The 22779-nt window shown below is 49.6% G+C and overlaps 1 protein-coding gene across 1 annotated transcript; it reads left to right on the top strand.

Moving 5' to 3' along the window:
* Nucleotides 1–268: 268 nt before the first annotated feature.
* On the top strand, nucleotides 269–1657 carry LOC132495986 (pyruvate dehydrogenase E1 component subunit alpha, somatic form, mitochondrial-like). The gene has a single exon (XM_060108107.1). The coding sequence runs from the start codon at nucleotides 346–348 to the stop codon at nucleotides 1516–1518; it is 1173 nt and encodes a 390-aa protein (XP_059964090.1). The 5' UTR covers nucleotides 269–345; the 3' UTR covers nucleotides 1519–1657.
* Nucleotides 1658–22779: the final 21122 nt, after the last annotated feature.

Genomic DNA, 22779 nt, shown 5'->3' with positions numbered 1-22779 from the left:
TTATAGGTATATATATATTTACTTCTGAATGCAAATGGATATGTGTGCAAGTACATCCGCATATACAGGTATCTATCTATACATACATATTAAACATATGCGCCCTCAGCCTCGCCCTCTGGCTGTGACACACAATGGGCGGCGGCGGGCCTCTCAGGTAGGCGGGGCACGCCCTGGGAGCCATTCTGGTTGGCCCGCGGTCCGGCGAGGCGTATGACGTCTCCGTCGTGTCGTGCTGGCGTGAGTGGTAGCGTCCACTCCGGGAGCCTGAAGGAGACTTGGAGGCACCTGGGCCGCGCTGCTTGGGTCGTAGGGAGCCGCCGCTGCCGCCACGGCCCGCACTCCATGAGGAAGATGCTCGCCGCTGTCTCCTGCGTGTTGTCGGGCGTCGCCCAGAAGCCGGCAAGCAGAGTGCTGGTGGCATCCCGTAATTTTGCAAATGATGCTACATTTGAAATTAAGAAATGTGATCTTCACCGGCTGGAAGAGGGCCCTCCTGTCACTGCGGTGCTCACCAGGGAGGATGGGCTCAAATACTACAGAATGATGCAGACTGTTCGTCGAATGGAGTTAAAAGCAGATCAGCTATATAAACAGAAAATTATTCGTGGTTTCTGTCACTTGTGTGATGGTCAGGAAGCTTGTTGTGTGGGCCTGGAGGCCGGCATAAACCCCGCAGACCATCTGATCACAGCGTATCGGGCTCATGGCTTTACGTTTACTCGTGGGCTTTCTGTCCGAGCAATTCTCGCAGAGCTTACAGGACGAAGAGGAGGTTGTGCTAAAGGAAAAGGAGGATCAATGCATATGTACGCCAAGAACTTCTACGGGGGCAATGGCATCGTGGGAGCTCAGGTGCCCCTGGGAGCTGGGATTGCTCTGGCCTGTAAGTATAACGGAAAAGATGAAATCTGTTTGACTTTGTATGGTGATGGCGCTGCTAATCAGGGTCAGATATTCGAAGCTTACAATATGGCGGCTTTGTGGAAATTGCCTTGTATTTTCATCTGTGAGAATAACCGCTATGGGATGGGAACATCTGTGGAGAGAGCAGCAGCCAGCACTGATTACTACAAGAGAGGCGACTTCATTCCTGGGCTGAGGGTAGATGGAATGGATATCCTGTGTGTCCGGGAGGCCACAAGATTTGCAGCTGCCTATTGTAGATCTGGAAAGGGGCCCATACTGATGGAGCTGCAGACTTACCGTTACCATGGACACAGCATGAGTGATCCTGGAGTCAGTTACCGTACACGAGAAGAAATTCAGGAAGTTAGAAGTAAGAGTGACCCTATCATGCTTCTCAAGGATAGGATGGTGAACAGCAATCTTGCCAGTGTTGAAGAACTAAAGGAAATTGATGTTGAAGTGAGGAAAGAAATTGAGGATGCTGCCCAGTTTGCTACAGCTGATCCTGAACCACCTTTGGAAGAACTCGGCTGTCACATCCACTGCAGCGATCCGCCTTTTGAAGTCCGGGGTGCAAACCAGTGGATCAAGTTTAAGTCCATCAGCTAATGCGAGATGGTTACACCTTCAGTGGGCTATTCGGCAGCAACTGTAAGGAATGCTTTGGGTTCTCAACTGTGTTAAGGAGGAAGAAAACCCATAGAAAGAAAGTGTAGATTTAGATAGATAGATAGTGTAATTGCATGTGGTTTGTACAGTGTTGCATTAAAAGATACAATGTCTTTTAATGTTATAGCTTAAGGATAGTATGGATCTTATAAAGGTTATTTAGTTATGTAGGTTGAAAATAGGTAATAAGAGTTTGCTTAACCCTCCTTCAAATTACTTCTTTAAAATAGTTCTATTTGGTTTAGTTGTATACTAGTTTAACAAATACTTTCTTAGTTACTAAAAGGAAAACAATTCCTTATATGCCTGTCCAACTCTGCCACCTTTTTTGTGGGGCGAGATCATGGTCCTGTCCCTCCCAGTGCCCAGTAGCTTACCTGGTGTACCCTAGCGTGCACACACGTCCCCATTCGTGTGCATGTCGGTGCTAAAGCCTGTTCACACTGAACCATCATTTCTCTCCTTAATAAAACACAATATTTATTATAACCAGGCAGGGGTGGAAGGACAATTCGATTTTTAAATAAGACTACTTCATTTTAAGGCCAAATAACTTAGTTTTCTCCATTTATACATTCAGTATAAATATGAAGCTATTTTCTTAATAGTTTTCTATTTACATTCATATCAAACATTAAATACAAGGCATATTCTTATCAATTTTATCTTTTTTTAAATTGGTTTCTGCTTTGTGGCAAGGTGAATCAGTCATACATGTACATCTGTTCCTCCATCCCTTCCCTCTTGTGTCTCCCTCCCTCCCACCCTCCCTGTCCCGCCCCTCCAGGCAGTCACAAGGCACCGAGCTGATCTCCCTGTGCTGTGCGGCTGCTTCCCACTGTCTATCTACCTTGCGTTTGGTACTGTATATATGTCCATGCCTCTCTTTCGCTTTGTCACAGCTTACCCTTCCCCCTCCCCATGTCCTCAAGTCCATTCTCAGGTGGGTCTGTGTCTTTGTTCCTGTTTTACCCCTAGGTTCTTCATGACATGTTTTTTCTTAAATTCCATATATATGTGTTGGCATACGGTATTTGTCTTTCTCTTTCTGAGTTACTTCACTCTGTATGACAGACTCTGGGTCTATCCACCTCATTACAAATAGCTCAGTTTTGTTTCTTTTTATGGCTGAGTAATATTCCATTGTATATATGTGCCACATCTTCTTTATCCATTCATCCGATGATGGACACTTAGGTTGTTTCCATCTCCGGGCTATTGTGAATGGAGCTGCAGTGAGCATTTTGGTACATGTCTCTTTTTGAATTATGGTTTTCTCAGCAATTTTATCTTTTTTGAATTTTAAGTGCAATTCCAGTTAATAGTAATGTATGGAATGTATAATCTAAAACAGTGATTCCCAGCCTTTTTGTTACTTTCAACACCTGTTGTTTCACCTTTCCAGCAAGTACTTTTCCATTGAAGTAAATTAAAATTCATTTTTAAGGGCTTCCCTAGTGGCGCAATGGTAGAGAGTCCGCCTGCCGATGCAGGGGACACGGGTTCATGCCCCGGTCCGGGAAGATCCCACATGCCGCGGAGCGGCTGGGCCTGTGAGCCATGGCCACGGAGCCTGTGCTCTGCAATGGGAGAGGCCACAACGGTGAGAGGCCCGCGTACCGCCAAAAAAAAAAAAATTCATTTTTAAGGATTCCCTAATACTCTGGGATGTCAGGACCAGGTTTTACAATCACTGTTTTCACAATACATACAAGTTCTACTCACCTTGAAAACATGTTGGTAAATAAAAGGTTAAAATTTTTTCCATAATTCTTCAAAACTTCAAGTTCTTAAATTGTTCATTGAACAAGTGGTGTTTTCCTTGTGTAAGTGCAGCAGAATTCGTGTGTATGTTGTCAGCTCTTTGCTCCCTCTGTCCCCTGGCTTAGCTGATTGATTAAGCCTCATCTTGGGTTGCCGGGCCCCCCTGAGCCTGTCTTCTGTACTGGGAGACTGTAGTCCAGAGCCTGCAGAGGAGACCAGCACTACGAAACAAACAGGAGTCTTCTTCAGAGAGTCGTAAGAGAAGACAACTTCAAAGCAACATGGCAGAATACTTCTTTAGGAGCCCTTATGGCAAAAGCTATAGTATATCCTTCCAGACTGGTCTAGATTTGCTGTCTAGTCTTAAAAATGCAATCCCTAACTTGAAAACAACTAAAATAGGAGTATGTTCTCTTCACATATGGAGGTGACACGTGTGCCTTAGCAGGAGCGGGACATGGCCTGAGAGGTATTGTACGGGAGTGCTGCTGCATCTGTGCAGAGCAGGCTATTTACGATGACATGGGGATGAGAAGGCAGGGTGCAAGTTAAAGAAAGAAGGGTTTGGGTGTAGCCCACTGGCATCTCATGTCTCTCTCTTCACTCCACTCCCAGCCAGACCCGTCTCTTGACTTTTTCTACTGGGCCTTTAGCTTGTGCCCCCTCTCAGCTTTTCCCCAACTTTAACCTTGAAAAACTCCGGAGTTTGGAGTGAGGTTGGTAGTTTTTTTTCTGACTGAACCATAGAAAAGGGAGTTAACGTTAATGAAGGGGGGAAAGTTACCTGCACTTTGTTTTCTACTGCTTTACTTAAAAGCCTAATTACACCAAAAAAGTCATTTTCTGTTCCACAAAGTGTTTTGAGGCTATTCTTACCGTAGTCTGAGGTACCTTAGGTCTTCCTTAGTGATATCATTAAGAATATCAGAAAGTGTATAACCTTCTTCAAGAATCTGAAACAAAGATCAAATACATTAAGAGCTAAGCAGCTCTGTAATGATAGCACAGGAATGGTGTGTTTGGTTGTAAGTTTACCTTTTCAATTGTTTTCGTATCTGCTCCTTGCAGTTGCAACCAGTCGACAAGCTCTTTATCTGTTCTCTGCCCATAAGACTGAGGAGGGGACACTGAGTTCTCTGTATTCTCTGTAATGATTAGAAATCTACGTTGTATACTGATGTGTAACAGCAAAACTCTTCAAGTAACAAGTTGGATGAAATAAAGTATTCCAGAATGTGATGTGAAAGGGAAATGGATTAAACCTGGCTCAGCTGCTCTGCTAAAAAAAAAAAAAAAAAACAACAAAAAAACATATGCCACACACACACACTCACACATGCTCAGATATTCTGGGATAATGCACCTGGGACACTTAGGAACTGTAACCTCTGCAAAGATGGACTGAGGATTTGGGTGCAAGAGAGGGGGCTTCTAATACTCACGTTATAGCCCTTCTGTAACATTTGAATTTTTACTGTGCACATGCTCTACTTTTACTGCAATAAAATAAATGCAATTTAAACATAAGCCTTGGCTCTGAACCTCAGTGTGAGGGAGAAGCGTTCCTGCAGGACTGCCGTGGGTGCCCTGCTCGGCTCTGCCAGGATTATGTGGGAGGACGAGCTGCACCCCTGTGTACCCGATGCTCATGCAGTAAAGTCATCTGTTCTTAGAAAGCTCAGAGTAACGGCCTCGCCTCTGCCCTCAGAGGATTCATGGGTGCTCAGCGAACAAATGTAAACAGTTGCCATCAAGGAACTTGCTTCACTCTATCCTGGAAAATAAGGCTGCTCTAAGCAGGGAATCTCAAGGCTCTGTGATTCCTGCCGTGAGTCTGTGAAACTCAGCCTAATAATTAAATAAGATGAAACAGCTGCTTTTGATTTCAGAAAATTCCCCACGGCCGACTGCGACTACACTGAACAGAGTTATTTTTGAAGTTGAAGCGGTGCTGGATCTTTTCAAACAGCCACAAGCATATCCATGGCAGCTTCGTTTTCTTACACAACCCTTCACTTCCTGTTTCTACAGAATGGAGCTCTGAATATTAATCTGCACGGGTCTGTTCTCAGGCACTTCCTGACCTCATTTGTTAAAAAAACCAAGACCAAAAAAAAATGCTCAGAGTTTGAGAGAAAAATCTAAAAGGGTCTGAGTCTAATATATTCCCAGCCCTGAAAAGAGTTAACATAACATTCCTCCTGTGTCAATATTTGGCACTCTGTACAATGCTTGCACTGAAAGAGTTTTTAAAAAGAAGAAAGAGAAAGAAAGAGAGACAGAGGGGGAGAGAGAGAGGGGACAAAGGAAAACAGAAATGAGCTTCAGTTTGGTGATGAAAATGAATACTGTTTGAGGTGAGGGCCTGTCTATTGTGCCCTCACGCCCCAATAATTCCTCTGTTCAGCCCTGTATCCTCTTGACCCACCGCCCCAACTTGTGCAGCCAGTAGGAATAAATTTGTCCTTCTCTGGGGCTCCCCTTCAAGTCCTACCTCCCCACCTGGGCTGGGCTCTCCAGGACTGAGGTCAGGACTCTCTCTGCAGTGCCCATCTGGCCCCCTCAGGCCTGGAGGCTCCACTGTCCCCAGGGCCCCAGCTGTGAGTCCTGTAAAGTCGATCGTGGCTCTATTGCCCTGGGCAGCAGCTGCTTCAGGAGGGGCGTGTGCAGGACTCTGGTGAGTGAAAGACGAGTTAAGTCTGCTCCCAGGCCTCTGGGGACATTTCCTCCCTCTTAATGTGTGACCAAGCATGGGGCCCATCTCCTTCCCTCCAGCCTTCGGCCATTGTTAGGTGAAGGCCAGGGTACCTCTGTGACCAGGAGGGGCCAGCCCAGGATGGGCTGGGGACAAAGCAATGGGGGACCCCAGGTCTTCCTGGGCTCCCGTAGAATTCTCCATGCCCACTGCCATCTCACTTGCCCATGAGTCTGGATGAGAAATTAACAGGTAAACTTGTTGCTCAGAGTAGGTCAGTGGGAGCCCCAGGGCCAGGCTCCACATCAGCTCAGGTGGGAGAAGGAAAGACAGAGGTGGTGTTGAAGGGAAACTGGAGGTTAGGTAACAAAGTAGACTGGGAGTGAGAGTGCTCCAGGCGGAGGACACATAGGCAGAGAGGAGGTATGGGCGGCACCGGCAAAATCGGTCCATGATCAGTGATCCGTGATCAGGCATGCGTAAGTCTTTAAAGACACTTACTGTAGTTTTCATCACTTGCTTTGTTGAGCTCTCTGCGGACCTTGCCGAGATGACAGTGCACACATGAAGGACACACTACCCACAAAGGTAACGCTGGAGACTTTGGCACCGGAACCGCTGCCTGTGCTTCATGCTTCCAGCTTTGCAAAGATTTGCGCCGACTGCTGCAGTTGAGCTTCCAGATGGCCAGGAGAGCTCTCATCTGCTCACAAAAAATTAATGAGTACACACCTTGTGTGCTAGGCTTCAGGGTTGCAAGGTGAACAGCCCTTCCCTCAGGTAGTTTACCACTTGGTGGTGGGAGAAGTCACGTGGAAAAGCTCCTCCTGAAGGCGTCTGCCACGCTCAGCACAGAAAGTGAAGTGCGTCATTATAACAGGGCCGTTTACTGAGGAGTCCACATCCCTGGTACTCAGAGAACCAGTCTGTGTAAATGATGTCTCATCTCCCTCTGCAATCCTTCCACCATCCCTGGACAGATCGGGCATCCCAAAGACGGCTGCCCCCATGTACTTATCTCATCACACACGGTCTTGTTCATGTGACCAGTCCCACCCTCCCTGGAATCTGGGAAGTGATTATGATTGCTCCGACTGACAGGGAAAGGCCAATGGGGCACCAGTAAATGCTCAACAACTGGCTCTCTGAAAAAAAGTGTAAAACCCTGATGTGTATCACTTGCCAATTTACGTGGTGGAAATATTTCCACCATGGCTGGAGTCACGTGATGCTGCTGAGCACGAAGTTGGGAAGAAATGCCCAAGATCACACCACATGCTTCCACCCTGCAGACAAAACAGATGGAAATCACCCTAGAGCACCAATAATAGTGATATACAGTAAAATAATTTGGAAGTGATTCGTTTTGAGAATTTATCACCCCTATTTTTAATGAGATTCATTTAACTGTAAGTTTATATAATTTATTTTTAATGATGCCGGTGTTTATCAACTTGAAATTTTAACAATCGGCAACATTCCTGAAAGTTTAGCAATCAGCTCTTGTGAACTTGTACTGTCTGGCATGGAGTACACACACAGAGAGAATTACATGTTTGTACAGCAAAGTGTCACAGACTGGGCAACTTAAACAAGACATGTATTCCCTCACAGTTCTGGGGGCCAAAAGTCCAAGATTAAAGGCTGGTTTCCCCCGAGACCTCTCTCCTTGGCATGTAGATGGCCGTCTTCTCTCTGTGTCCTCACATCATTTTCCCTCTCTGTGTGTCTGTGTCTTGACTTCCTCTTCTTATAAGGATCCCAGTCAGATTGGATTAGGGCCCATCCACATGACCTCATTTTACCTTAGTCACCTCTTTAAAGACCCCCATCTCCTAATACTGTCACATTCTGAGGTCCTTGGTGTTGGGACTCCGACATACGGATTTGGGTGTGTGTGGGGAAACAACTCAGCCCATAACACTGTCCCAGTCGTCTTTCTCTAAAAAATATATAATTTATAATTGTAAACAGTTGGCAAGCACATGGCAGCAATAGGAACCTAGCACGTCTGTTCCTAACTCAATCAGAAATGTGATCACCTGTGGATGTTGACTGTCACCCCTGCGGACACTGCCAGTGGCACAGGCTTGCCCATATTCAGCAAGAAGATGAAAGACCAGCAGAAGACAATGCCCTCCAGGCAGTTCTTGACCTGTTCTGTGTGTCTCCTGCTGGCTTCTGTGTTTCCCCGCCACATCCCGCCCCAGAGCCGTCTTTACATTGGTCACTTTGAAAGCCATAACTCTCTTCCAGACCCCCTGATGGCACCCTGGGTTCCTCTGTGCCTTGCCAGTGCCCCCTGAACTCAGCAAATCTGCCTGGTAAATGTGCCACACCATGCGGTCATCTGGTCTACCTGCTCTTCCCATCTGATGCCCTATTAGACAGAACACTGGAGAGAGCAGGCTCATTCCTCAGTGTCTGAAATGCTAGTTGAACTCTCAAACTTTCCATCCACCACAACAGGCATGAAGGAGGATGGCCACGCTCCACGGGTACACCAAGGATTATGTGCAAGTTGACCCCTAACTGCTACCCACGCACAAGTATCCACATGAACTGGAGTGAGCATGACGTTCCTGCAGAAATGACCTTGATTCTGCTGTTTCGTGACTTTCTAAGTAAATCACTCTCATCTTCAGCAGTTTATTATTGTGACAAATGGCACTTCTCAAACTTACATTGAGCACACTAGAGGGTCTGGACCCTGAGCTCCTTGATGACACAGATGGAAGCCCTCTGCTGACTGCAGGACCTTACAGGTCCTGACGCTGAGCAGAAACTAGGGACTGAATAGCATGAACAAGTTGGAAGATTCACTCCAGAAAGGAAGGTTGGCAAGTAAAATTATTTTCCTAGAGGTTGACATCTAGATTGGTCATTGGTACTTTCCATGCTATTTGGAAGAATTTCGGCATACCCACTATGAGGTGGCCAGGATAAAAAAGCTGCTTCTTGTCACTTTTGTTTGGAGAAGTGAAATCTGCTTTGCTTAGAAACAGTCTCCACATTTAATCAAGCAGGGGCTGGAGGAAGTTACACAGAGGTAGTGAAATATAGAGCAACCCTTCTCTAATCTTTCCACTGAAGTCTCAGAAGCTAATGGGGCCCTATCCTACAAGTATGCATCATTTTAAAATACTGGAAAATGTCGTGGTGTTTTTCACATTATGAAAGTAATACAAGTCCACGGTGGAATATGAGAAAACTAAAGAAAAGTGTAACTTGAGGTTAACAATTGTCCGTAATCCTACCACGCAGAGATAACCCTGGTTATCACTCAACATCTTCTTCCAAGATTTCTTCTAAGCATATTTTCATGTATGTAAGCACATCTTTTCCGAATAACTTTAGTTTGAGCAAAATCTTCTGCTGAGAAAATTCTTTGAAGTCATCTTTTTCAATGGATGTATCCAACTTCAGTCACATGGCACCTCTTGGCGCCCCCTGGAGAGTCGAGCAGGCTTGAAGCCAGTGCTGGGTGAGTTCAAACCCATCCTCTCTGAGTTTCAGTTTTCCCTCTTTTGAAATGTAGACAGCAATAGCATCTACTTCAAGGGGCTGTTGGGAGGATAAGACCAGTTAATGCTTGTAAAGCACGGATGGCTCCCTGCCTGAGGTGTGTCCTCAGTAAGTGCTTACCTGTTGTTCTATTGCCCCTCATTATAAACAATGCTGTCTGGAACATTTTTGTACCTAAATCTCAGTTTGTGTCTCTGACAACCTTCTTGGGTAGAATCCTAGCAGCAGTTTCAGCACCGTCCCGTGGAGGGTCCAAAGCAGGAAATGACCTCCTTCCTCTGGGGGTCAAGTGGTAGTCAAAGAAAGTAGCTTAATTTGGGAGAGCAGGTGTCAGAAGGTAGACCCAGGTCCCCGGGGGTCACTGGGCTCCTCCGTGGGGTCATGGAGCCTGGAGTTGGGCAACATGGGGGCAGGACTGAAATTAGTGCTCAATAAGCTGTTTGTTAAACTAATATGGAATCGCAGAGAAGACTTCTTCACTTCCTGCCCTTCACCATGAGGGTAAAAGTCGAAATCAAGACCCATTCCAAGGAAAGTCTTTTTATTACAGCCACTTTCACTTTTTTCTTCCTTTGAACTTTTTCGGGTTGCAACTAAGGGGGCACAAAATCTGTTCCCCCTTTGCTGAAGGTCCTTGGGGTGGTCAGAACAGCCCTCAGAGCTGAGCAATCAGAAATTTGGTTCTGAGATTTCGAACAATGTATAACCACTGCCGAGGTGACAAGTGGCCTGGCCCCCAGCCGGGCCCCGGGAAAGGGGTAGAACTGAGCAGAAAGAGTCCGGGGGACGAGGAGTGGGGCACAGCTGGCCTGGAGACGGAAACCAGAGCCACATCTAGCAACTTGCCCCATCCTGTGGCCCAGTTTTCTCACCTACGAATCGCATGCTAGAACCTCAGGTTCATGGTTTGCAAACCTTTTTTTTTTTTTTTTTTTTTTTTAGTGGTACGCGGGCCTCTCACTGCTGTGGCCTCTCCCGTTGCGGAGCACAGGCTCCGGACACGCAGGCTCAGCGGCCATGGCTCACAGGCCCAGCCGCTCCGCGACACGTGGGATCTTCCCAGACTGGGGCACGAACCCATGTCCCCTGCATCGGCAGGCGGACTCTCAGCCACTGCACCACCAGGGAAGCCCTGCAAACCTTTTTAAATGGGACTTTCATTCAACTAAGCGGATACACACAAGAGCCCCAGTATTGGAAAGTCAAATCCATCATTTCCGTATATAAACGTACATGTTCCATCACTTCTTCCTACACAAATCTGGTGAAGAGCAGCGGGGCCTGGCTGGACACACACGCTGTGGCCAGGAGGCTGAGGACCTCAGGCAGCCTCACGGCTGACCTCCCCTCCTGTAGGTGGGCAGGACCCAGGAAGTCCTGGCTCACAGCAGGCCCAGGCAAGCGTGGGGATGGTCATCACACACGACGGCTTTCCTTTACAGAATAGGGGGTCTCCACTTAAAACAAACCCTGGAGCCTGCAAAGCTCATAAGAAAGTTTTATTTTAATCAATAGATTATCCAACTGCTTGAGTTTCTTAGGAGATATTTGACTCCTGAATGAGCACGGAGAGGGGTGCTGGGCTTGCGCCGCGGCCTCTGTGGCATGTGTGTCTGTGGCATGTGGTCCTTGCCCAGCTCTTCGCTGCCTCTGCCCCCCAACCTCTGGAAACACTTCATCTTTTGTAAGGGGCGATGGGGCATCTGTCAGGTATCTGACTTCTGAGGAATTATTTGCTCTTGATCGGGCCTTTGGGTGGGGCAGGGATGGTGGGGCAGAGGCTGGAGACTTCACGCTGGACTTTGGAGCGTTCACAAGTGGAAGGAAAGCAGCAACGTTGCTGGGTATTTATTTATTTCCTTATTTAGAAATAAAAATGAACGCTGCTGGAGAAGACAATGACCCACCAGGCACTGTGGTTAGCGGCGTGGCCAGGACAGGCCGGTGCCGACCTCCTAGCTCCCAGTCAATGACTTGCTTCCCTGGAATTACAAGACTTGGGTGGAGACGCAAGGGGGCAGAGAGACTGGCAGGAAACACAGGGGGTGACATTATGTTTTCTCATCAGAGTAAAAACGTATCAGAGTCAATCCTGGGGCGCCCTGGGGTTCCTCAAGGTGCAACCCTGGGGGACCCAGAGTTTCTTGGGTTGCAGCCCTGGAGGGGCCTGGGGTTTCTTGGGTGCTGTTTGGCAGCTTCTGAGCAAGCTGGCATCGTTCCTTTCGGCTGGGGGCTGGGGACCACTGCAAGGTCCCCAGGAAGTCATGAGAGTAACACACCAGTGAGCGTGGCCAGGTGTGGGCAGTGGCGACTTCCCGAGGGCGGGTTTAGGGGACACTCTTCTGCCCTATGTGGCAAAACGGGTATTTATTTGAGCCCCTTCTAAACCTCTACTATGAAAACCAACACACTTCGTTCAGTGTCGGATCGCCTCTCAGATTGTCAAAATTTCCTCAGTTGCCAAAGGTTTGCTCCTAGCCCCTCCTGCCACCACTTCCCTACCCCCCCACCCCACCCCTGTATGAGCGAGCCATGCAGAGAGCTGGGGACCACCAAGAGCTTTGATCCCATGCAGTTAGCTCAGCTAAGGAATCCAGCAGGTCAGAATTCTTCCCTGGGATCTGCTGGGAATACGCCCATCTAAATTCTTGAGCTAGTTTTCAATGCTCAGGCTTCCCTGTCCCCCAGTGAAAGGCCGTCTTTAAACAGGAAAGAAACACTGGTTAATAATGCTTCAGGAAAACAAAGCTCTTCTCTTGAACATATACACATCTCTTTCATAGGATAATTACACAAAACGGGGACCTTTACTTGTTTCTTTTTTAAAGTGCATTCCTGGATCCAGCCCAGGAATTCAGAGGTCTGGGCTCAGGAATCTGCCTGTTTAGCCGCCCCTCCCCCAGTGTGATTTTGATGATCTGCTGGTTTGGAATCCACACCTCAGGGAGGGGGGGTTTTGGCCTCTGGGAGGAGGGGCCAAAGTGCAGAAGATTCAGGGAGTACAAAATCAAGCCAGCTTTCTTTAATGGGGAGGTGGAAGGCCTGTGGCACAATGATTTTTGCTGCTGTGTTTTCTTCCGCTACCCTAAGCAAGTATCGGGCGTATTCCAGGTCTAGGTGGGCCCTGGGGGAGCCAGGGGAGTGGCCGTTATGGCCAACATGAGTGCTGGAGGCTGCTGTAAATAGAGCACGGAGCATGCTCAGTGCTCACAATGGCTCCGTAGGGTTGGTTCAATGATCATTTCCACTTTTTTACAGAAGAGGAATCTGAGGCTCAGAGAGGTTAATGAACTTGCCAAAGCCACACAGTGAAAAACTGGTCCCTCTAGGATTTCAAAGCCAGGCGTCCTGCGTGGCTCCAGGCTGTGTCCCCAGGGAGCTCTCAATTAAGCGAAGAAGACAGAGGGGCCCACTGAGCGTGAAAACGTGCTGTGGCCAGTTAGGGGGTGCAGAGGTCCCCAGCGATGCAGAGAGATACCCGAGTAGAAGAAGAAGCAGATCAGTTGGACTTTATCATTATTGTAGGTATGTGCACTTGTCCAGCATAGGGGCAATCTCAAACTTCAGAACCAAGATCAACGTGCAGCACGCCACCTGAGGTCAGGGAAGTGTAATGGGTGGGCTGTGACCAGGTCCCAGCGCTGCCTCTCTGGCTGGTACACAGACCAACGGCGTCCTGGACCCAGAGTTCAGCCAGGGGTGAGGCAGGCCCTCACTATGAGCAGCACATGCATTCCTGAGATGCTGCACGTGCATTTTAATAAATAAATCATATGTTTCATTTGCAAAGGAATATATGTTTAGAAGGAACGTTATGTTGACTAACTCTTTGTAAACTAGTACCATTTTATCAGTAACTCCTGGAACTTGTGTGTCTGGGGGGCGGGGCGAGAGGGACAGGAGGAGAGGGAGGCGGGAGAAGCATCCTCTCTGGTCTTGTCTGTCTGCTCTCAGGGCTGTGCCAGCAGCATCCCAGGCTGAGGCTGGGAGTTAGCCGTGCTGCCCTGAGAGCATCACCAGCAGGGCAGACCAACTGGTCAGGACCCTGCAGAGAAGTTTCCAGATTCCCTTTTCTGCCCAGAGAACCCAGAGTTAGGTCTTTCTCATTTCCTCTGATGGTTCTTGAGGGATAAAATCTGGATAAAATTAAGTGACAATGTTTACTTTGATTCACAGAGTGTTTGTAGTTCCAGGTGCTTCTGAAGGAAACCTCCTCGGTTATAGAACTGAGGGAAGTTTAGAAGTCGCTATCATGGTGCTTTTGCACTAATATGGGAATAGGGCCTGAGCCCCCGAGAGCCCCAGGTGAGCACTTCGGGGACCTGGGCACAGGGAGGGGGCAGCTGCTGCCTCAGGAGCGGGACAGCAATGAGGGAGGGCTCCCTGCTAGGGTCTCCTCCTCAACGGAAAATGGCTTGATTGCCCAGAACACTGTGAAACTGTGCTCCAAGCCCTAGACACTGTGGTACACTGTACAAATGACACAGCGGGAGCTGTAGGAAGGGTGCTGTGAGGACGAAATTCGCTTCCGGATGTGCTGAGCTGTGAGTCGCTGAAGGCCTAGGCCAGGAGCTGACACGCTGGCAGGCCTGGGAGGGGAAACCGGGGAGGCCGGGCAGACCCCACAGTGACCAGTGGACCTGCTGGGCTTTTGTGGAATCAGGACGTCTGCACGAAGTCTAAAAGGGACAGGAGAGGCCCTGCCAGGCAGAGTGACGGGTGCCAGCCTGGCCTGATTTTCCCTACATGGGAGTCCTGGCCGCATCACGTGTCTGCAAAGTGCTTCAGGCTTCCCGGTGGAAAACTGCTGAGCGAACATAAAATATCTGAGCGACTCCTTCTGTGATTCGTAACTGTTTAAAGGCAAAAAAAAAAAAAAAAGCAAAGCAAAACCCAAAAGCCCCAGGCCAATGGTCTGTCTGCTTTGGTAAATATTTATTTCTATGATGTCCTCTGGAAATGGGAACAAGAGAACGGACTGGCCCCAGACCCCATGGGACCAGGCAAAGTTAGCAAACCAGGTCTCTCCCCGCACCCGGCCCTCAGCCCCAACCCCAGCCAACCTCCACATCCCACGCAGTCACGGCGACTGAGGCTGTTCGTGGTGTTCACACCGTGTGAGACCCTGTGCGAGGGCTGCAGGAGCACCGTCTCAGCCGTCCTCGGGCAGGGCTGTACTTCAGGGTTTTTTTTTTGTGGTACGCGGGCCTCTCACTGTTGTGGCCTCTCCCGTTGCAGAGCACAGGCTCTGGACGCGCAGGCTCAGCGGCCATGGCTCACGGGCCCAGCCGCTCCGTGGCATGTAGGATCTTCCCAGACCGGGGCACGAACCTGTGTCCCCTGCATCGGCAGGCGCACTCTCAACCACTGCACCACCAGGAAAGCCCTGTACTTCAGTTTTAATAGCCTTACTTTCCCAATTGGAAAATTAAGGCTCACAGACGTGTCTGTGGTACAGCTCCAAACTTCTTTGTCAAGTTCCCCTCCTTGCTCTGGACCTCGTATCCTCCAGCTGGGCTCTCACCTCTGTCTCTGTGCTGTCCGCTCCAGGCCACGTCCTCGAATGCCTGTGCCCAAGCTCAGGAAGGCCATCCTTGCCCCCCATACTAAGGCCCCTGCTTTGTGCCTGCAGCCTGCTCCGCCCTCTCCAGGGGTACCCACGCTGCACACTCCCAGCTCCTCCAGGGAGCTTCCCCAGGGCATCCGCTCCCGCCCTGTGCCCCATAGCCTCTGCAGAATCTCCAGAAGGGCCTCACTACCAGCCAAAGCCCTTCCTCATGAGAACAGACTGGCGTTTCCGAAGCTGGGTGGTCCACATTGTTGGAAGCCTTCAAGCTGAGCACAGTGAGCCTGTGTCAGAGACGGTAAAGGGGACATCCTGGTATGCAGGGCAGAGGCTAGGGACTCTTCCAGCTGGAAGATTCTGGGATCCTCAGATCCACCCAACTTTGCCTACTGCCAGTCACCTATCTCAGGCCCTGGCCTCTCACTGGGGTGATCCCAGAAGCCCGAGCTGCCACAGGATGAGGGTAAAGGTTTAACTCTACAAACACACCGTGAGGGCTCAGCATCCAGCACAGCCTTGGCAAGTCTGTGTGCTCTGGAAAGTTCTGCTGGCTGGATGTGAAGTGAAGGATCTGACAGCATCTAACTGCCCTGTGCCTGATGCATAGTGGTGTCTGGTGACCGACCCTTCATTGAACACACAAATGCATGAATGAATGAATGAATGAATGAATCAGAGAATGATCTCCATGATGTGTTTTAAGCCAACAGCTGGGGCCACTGTATTAGTCTGTCTGGACTGCAATAACGAAGTACCACAGATTGGGAACTTAACCAATAGTTTATTTCCTCACAGTCCTGGAGGCTGAAAGTCCAAGATCAAGGTGTCTGCAGGGTTGGTTTCCCCTGAGGCCTCTCTCCTAGGTGTGTCCACGGCCATCTTCTCCCCGTGTCCTCATATGGTCTTTCCGCTGTGCATGTCTATGTCCCGATCTCCTCCTCTTGTAAGGATACGCGTCAGATTGGATTAGTCCCCTCTGACGACCTCATTTTACCTTAATAACCTCTTTACAGGCCCCATCTCCAAGTACAGTCACAATAAGACACTGGGAGTTAGGACTTTAACACATCGATTCTTAGGGGACACAATTCAGCCCGTGACAGCCTCTGACGAATGAGTCACAGGTAGGCGGTGGCTGAAGATGCCTGTGATCTGCAGGAGGAGATGCCTGATGGGGCTCCTTATTGGGGGGCTCCTGCCTGCCGCCCCTCACGTGGCCTTTCACCCCTTGGGCCCCAAAGCTCTCCTCCGCGTGCTCATGTCCGTGTCACTCATGGCTTTGGCAGTGGCCGGGACCCTGTGAAGCCTGCAGAGATCCCACTTCCCTTCCGTCTTCAGTTCTGGCAGGCTCATTCCTCTGTTCTAACTATCCCTTGAAGTGCCAGGCCCGGGACTGCAGACCAGCTTGCAAATGTTAGCGCAAGCTTGTGTGCCCGACACACAGTGAGGTCGAACAAACCGAAACATCAGAGTATGGAGCAGAGGAAGGTTTATTGCAGGGCCATGCAAGGAGATGGGTGGCTCGTGCCCCAAAAAACCCCAAACTCCTAGAAGGGTTTTGGCAAATCATTTTTAAAAGCCAGGTGAGGGGGCTTCCCTGGTGGCGCAGTGGTTGAGAGTCCGCCTGCCGATGCAGGGGACGCAGGTTCGTGCCCCAGTCCGGGAAGATCCCACATGCCATGGAACGGCTGGGCCTGTGAGCCATGGCCACTGAACCTGCGCGTCCGGAGCCTGTGCTCCGCAACGGGAGAGGCCACAGCAGTGAGAAAAAAAAAAAAATAATAAAGCCAGGTGAGGGAGTGGTGTCGCAGGGTATGTGATCACCTCGTGCACAATTCTCTGATTGGCTGATGGAGAGGTCACAGGGCATTGTCACAGGGCTTCACATTATCGATCCTCAGGCTCCAGGAGGCCTGGGGGCTATGTGCTCATGGTCATCAAGTAGTTAACATCTTCCATTTGGTGAGGGTTTTCACATCTGTAAAACAACTCAGGAAATGTGCATCAGATACTATTATCTAGGTAATACTATTACCTCAGAGAGGAGCTAAAGCAGAGGATATGGGGGAGGGGGTCTGTCCCAGGAAGGCCCCATGGGGTCCCTCTTGGTTACACAAACAGGCTTTTCCTGGCCTTTCTCGGCCTCAAACAGGGGGCTTCCCTGAGTTTGAGTGGGAGCGAGCCTTCCCTCGTGAGGGTCCCCTCCTGACCCGAGGACGTGATCTGTCTCAGGCCTTGCAGGTGGGGCTGACACGGGACATGGGAACGTGTCTGTGGGTCTATAGGGAGGGGGGTCTCTGTGTCCACTACCCTGGGCCCTGCCCTAAACACCTTCATTCTTCTGTTCTTTGGTGGAGAAATATTGCTGTCCAGGTGGTCCATCTGGACACTGGGCGGGTTTGTGAGAACTGTGCAACTGGCCAGGAGATCCAAGCGCAGCCTGGTTCTTGGTTGGTCAGCCAGGGTCGGGGGGCTGACCTCAGCAGACGTGGAGGGGTCTGTGCACGAGATCAGCTCTCAGCGGTCCTGGGTTCTGCCTGGGTGGCCACCAGAGCCTGCTGGGACCTGAGAGCACAGGTGGGCAGCCCAGAGACAACCATGAACTCCCCTTCTGCAGGTTCTGTTGGGGTAACCCCTGGGTCTTCTGGGGGCCCCTGAAGATGGCACTGTGCAAGAATCATGGCCTATCTTGACGTGAATGTCGTGAACTGTTCATTTCATGGTATTTTTGGATTAGGTGCTGAACATGAAAACAAATTGAAGCATCATAGATTGGATTATTACTGATTCCAGCAATATAGTAGGCTTTACTGGTTAGATACATATAGAGGATAAAGGAAGAGGACGGGAAGATATTTGTTTAAAATTAAATTGCTGTTATTATTATAAAACACCGCTTATAAATTCATTCTGTCTGACTTTGTAACATGTAATGGGTAAAATGGATTACTGTATTTTTCCTTTCATGTCCACAGGATGAGTCAGATGTTGTTATATTCTAAATTTTAATTAAATATCCATGTTATCTTAAGTAATCATGATATGTATGTTTTAGCAATTAGCTTTAGCAAAGACTAAATCATGTCTTTTTTCACAATGTGTATCCTGAATAGTACCTATTGTTAATGCTTAAAAGTATAAATATAACTATTCGGCCATTTATTTCTGAGACACAGATTCAGAAGTAATATTATTACACAAATGCTTCATCCAGGAAATTTCATTTCTTTTTGAATAAATCTAGAAATTCACTTAAAAAAGAAAACTTTTAAGAAGCGGTGAAATATGAAGGTGAAAGGGAAACTGAGGGAACTAGCTTAGCACTTCCATGAATTCCAGTTTGGACAAGTTCCCCTGGGTAAGGTAAGCACGTTTCTTTGTAGCCAGAGGTTCATAGAAAATCTGGGGGGACTTGGGTTACCCTAGGATACAAAGGGCCCATCCACAGTGACGGCTCTGCACTTGGATATTTGCAGTCAGGGAAGCACAGCCGTGCTGCCATCTGCAAAGAGGCCATTTTCTTCCTATAGCTTCGATGGCATTTTAAAAAATAAACGTTTTATTTGGGAATTGCTTTAGATTTACACAAAGGTTGCAAGGACTGTACAGAGTTCTGTTTGGTTGCCCCACCCCAGTTTTTCCGGCCCTTAACATCTTATATCACAATGCCACATGGTCACAGCTAAGGAACCAGTATTGGAACATCACTCTTAACTCAGGTCAGCAGCTTATTTGGAGGCCACACCTTTGCCTGTACTGTCCTTCCTCTGTCCCAGGATCCCATCCAGAGCACCCTGTGACATTTATTCCTCGTGTCTCCTCAGGCTCCCGAGCTGTGACAGTTTCTCGGACTTCCTCGTTCTTGCTGACCTGGCCAGTTTTGAGGAGGCCTGGTCAGGTGTTTTGTCCCTCAGTTGGGACGTGTCTGATGCTCACTCACAGGCTGGAGTTCCTGGTTACTGGGAGGAAGACCTGAGCGCCATTCTCACCACGTCAGGTCAAGGGTACACACTCTTAAGGTGACATCACTGGTGATCTTGATCACCTGGCTGAGGTCACGTCTGTCACGTTTCTCCACCTTAAAGTTACTCCTAGACCCCCTCCACCCTTCACACTTGACTCTTTGGAAGGAAGTCCTAAGCACAGCCCACACTCTAGGGGTGGGGAATAAAGTGCATCTCCTTGTCAGGGGGAGCTATCTACAAAAATTATTTGGAATTCTTCTGTAAGAGAGTTTTGCCTGTTCTCCCCATTCATTCATTCATTCATTTATTCATTCAGTCAGTATGGACTCATGGGCATTTAATTTTACACTTTATAACCCAACATGATGATGTTTATTTTTTTGCTCAAATTGCTCAGGTTTGGCCACTGGGAGCTCTTTCGACTTGGTCCCTCTGCTGTGTCCCTTCAACGGGGCGGCCCTGATCCTTTTGTTCTGTGAACACGTCCTCACTTTCTGGCGCTACCAGATGCTCCAGCTCACCTCGTAGGCTGCCTGCCCCAGTCTTAGAACCAACCACATCCCCCCACATCTGCTAGGGATGCAGAGCTGCGAAACAGAGTCCCTGCACACAAGGAACTAGTGGTCAGTCCAGCTAGAAGGCAGGGGGATGGCTTCCTGAGCAAGGGTCCCCCGCTGACCAGATGTGTAAGGCGAGGACTGGGAGTAGAGGTGTTGGTGGTCAAAGATAATGGCAAGGAGGGGAGGACAAGTCCAGCCGCTCCTCCTCGGGTGGACCGGTTATCTCCCCTTTGCTCCAGACGTTGCGAGAAGCACGGGCAGATGGATCCGCGTATCCTGATTCTGTTAGGAGTGCGCTCGGCTGCAGGGACAGCAAACCCCACCTTTGAGGCTTTGACAAGCACCAGACGTTCACGATCACACACACGTCTGGATCGCGTCTGCTCAGGAGAGTCTGTTTTTCTTTCCTCTCATGCTCTTTGCCATGGTTTCCTGGGCTGCTGCTCTAAGCTGGTCACCTTGGGGGACCAGCAGGTAGGAAAGTGCAGTGCTCCTGCTTTCCCCAGTGAGGCCTGCTTGTCACGGGGGAAGGGAAAGCACCCTAGCACTTGCAGGATGGAGCCCAGCAGGGTTCGACCAGCAGGCTGCTCCTGGGACACAAACGGGGTGGGCAGTCCTCCCATTCTCAATATGGAGAGAGACCGGAGAGACCAGTCAGCTGTTCCTGGGGTAGTCCCAGGGCTGGGCACAGCTCTGGGGCGAAGAGCATCCCAAGGGAGTGCAGCCGGCCCTGCAGTAGTGACTCAGATCCCTGCTCAGTGAACATTTTTTGGCCCCGCCACTAGGAAGCAGCCCTCTGTCATCAGCCCCCTTTGGGGACAGCCTCAGCTGCAAAGGGTGGCCTTGCTGCAGCACCCCCCAAGGCGGGGCTCAGCACTACCACCCCATGTCTCCTGCCTTCCTTTCACTTCCCAGGGGGTGCTTCCTGATCATGGGGCTGTCTAGGAGCCCACTTCCCAGAGACCGGGTGGTACCAGTGGCACAGAGAGTTAATCTGTGTCCAGGCAGTGGTCTCCTGGAGCCCACCTTGCAGAAGCTGGTGTGTCTGTGCATTTTGGGGGAGAGGGTACCGAGGTTCCATAGGTTTGCAAAAGGTTTGGGGATATAGAAAAGGCGAGGCGTTTGGTTGTGGGTAAGGACTGTGTGTTGAGGGGGAGAAGGAAAGTGAGGAGAGGGTGACAGTCCCAGGGAGGTCTTTTATTTTTTTTTGCGGTACGCGGGCCTCTCACTGCTGTGGCCTCTCCCATTGCGGAGCACAGGCTCCGGATGCGCAGGCTCAGCGGCCACGGCTCATGGGCTCAGCCGCTCCGCGGCATGTGGGATCTTCCCGGACCGGGGCACGAACCTGCATCCCCTGAATCGGCAGGCGGACTCCCAATCACTGCGCCACCAGGGAAGCCCCCCCAGGGAGGTCTTGGGGGACACGGTATCTTAGGGCACGTGCTCCCACTCCTGCCCCACCCTTTCCTCACAGCATCTGTTACAGCTGGGACCAAGAATCCCAGCTTCCTAGCTGTGAAATCTTGGGCAAATTTACCAATCCAGCTACATCGCGTGTAATGTTTCCAGCTACCCCTTTCAGGGGCTCTTTGGACAATATTAATTTTCAGGGCAAGAAAATAAGAACTAGGAAAAATATCCAAGTCATTGCTCACATATTCCCTTTGATCTAAAGGACAAAAATGTATCAGACTTTTGCCATGGCCAAGACCATCTTTATGGCAACGACAAGCTTCTAAAAAGTTCTTGCAGAACTCCTGGCTGAGAGGAACAAGAGTGAAGCTGCAGAGAGGGGGGACAGAGACACCAGTGTTTCCTGACCAGACCTCCCTCCTCACCCCTGCACCCTGCTCCCTATGGAGTGCTGGGAAGGGAACCGCCATTCTTGGTATATGCCTGCTTTTCCCTCATCTAAATTGGTTTGAGACTTTTGTTTTCAGGTTTGAGATATTTTTGGATGGGTAAGGATGGAAAAATTGCACATTCTCTTTTAGATAATTGCTGCATGCCTTGTTTTTGTTTAAGTTCTTGGGAACTAAAGTTTCAGCCTGTGAAGTGTGGAGTCCCTGGACCCAGGATGGCCTTGTGGGGCATGGGTCACCCCTTAGGAGACTCTGGGCCAGGTGTGGAGTCTGCACTTTGGCGAATCAGGGAGCCAGTTGCATGGGCTAGCAGAGATTGCAAGGGGACACCAGGTCCAGGGTGCCTTCTACCTTCTGAAGACACTGTATAGGTGTGAAGACAGACACTGCATGAACTGGCATCTAAGTCACTGTAGTCCCAGAAATAAGGGTGTGGTCAAGGCAGCCAGCCCAGTAGAGGGCAGCAGGGTCAGTGGGACTGGCTGGCCCTGGTGGGGGAGGGGAGGGGAGCAATTTGCAGGTAGGAGGGCCTTCCTGACAGGGACAAAGAATCCCAGCTTCATAGCTGTGAAATCTTAGGCAAACTCACCAACACAGCTTCTGCAAGCGTATATTGGATATTATAATACCTCATGAAATTCAAATTCACTTAGTCATTCGGCTAACACGGACCTTGATGTTATGATAGATTCTGCGATGCAAGATGGATAGACTTGTTGGCTGTGAGTCTGGAGGTTCCCACCACCACCATCACCCCCTGCCCCCGTCCTGGGAGTCTAGTGGAAGAGATATTTAAGCAAAGACACAACTCAGTACAATTGAGCTGGATGGATGGGCAGAGCAGGGCAGCTTGGAAAAAAATCAGGGTAGCTTGTCGGCCTGATGGTCCTGGGTCCTTATCATATTCTGTAGCTGACCAGCTGGTGACCTTGGGCAAGTTACCTATGATTTTCGCTTATCACTAAAAAGGGGATAGTAACAGGACCTGGTGAGCTGGCTGCGACCTCCCCAACTCCCCTGAGGCTCTTTTCCTCCAACCTCCTGTTTCTTCCTGTCACCTCTTGGGCTGGGGTGTCCTAGAGGGCAGGAAAAATGCCTGCTCTGTTTCCGAGGCCTGGGGCTCAGGGCTCAGGAAGGCTTTGCCTCAAGGAATGAATGCCCTACTCAGCTGGGAATGAGAGTCCAGTGATTTTGACTTCTTGAGAAATCAGAGCATTGCAGGGATTCTTCAAATCCTTCCGAAGAGACAGTGAACAGTGAGAGT

This window comes from Mesoplodon densirostris, chromosome 9 (assembly GCF_025265405.1).
Source record: "Mesoplodon densirostris isolate mMesDen1 chromosome 9, mMesDen1 primary haplotype, whole genome shotgun sequence".
In the NCBI taxonomy this organism is placed as follows: domain Eukaryota; kingdom Metazoa; phylum Chordata; class Mammalia; order Artiodactyla; family Ziphiidae; genus Mesoplodon; species Mesoplodon densirostris.
Note: the sequence above shows the minus strand (reverse complement) of the source record. Positions and strands in the feature narration are given on the sequence as shown.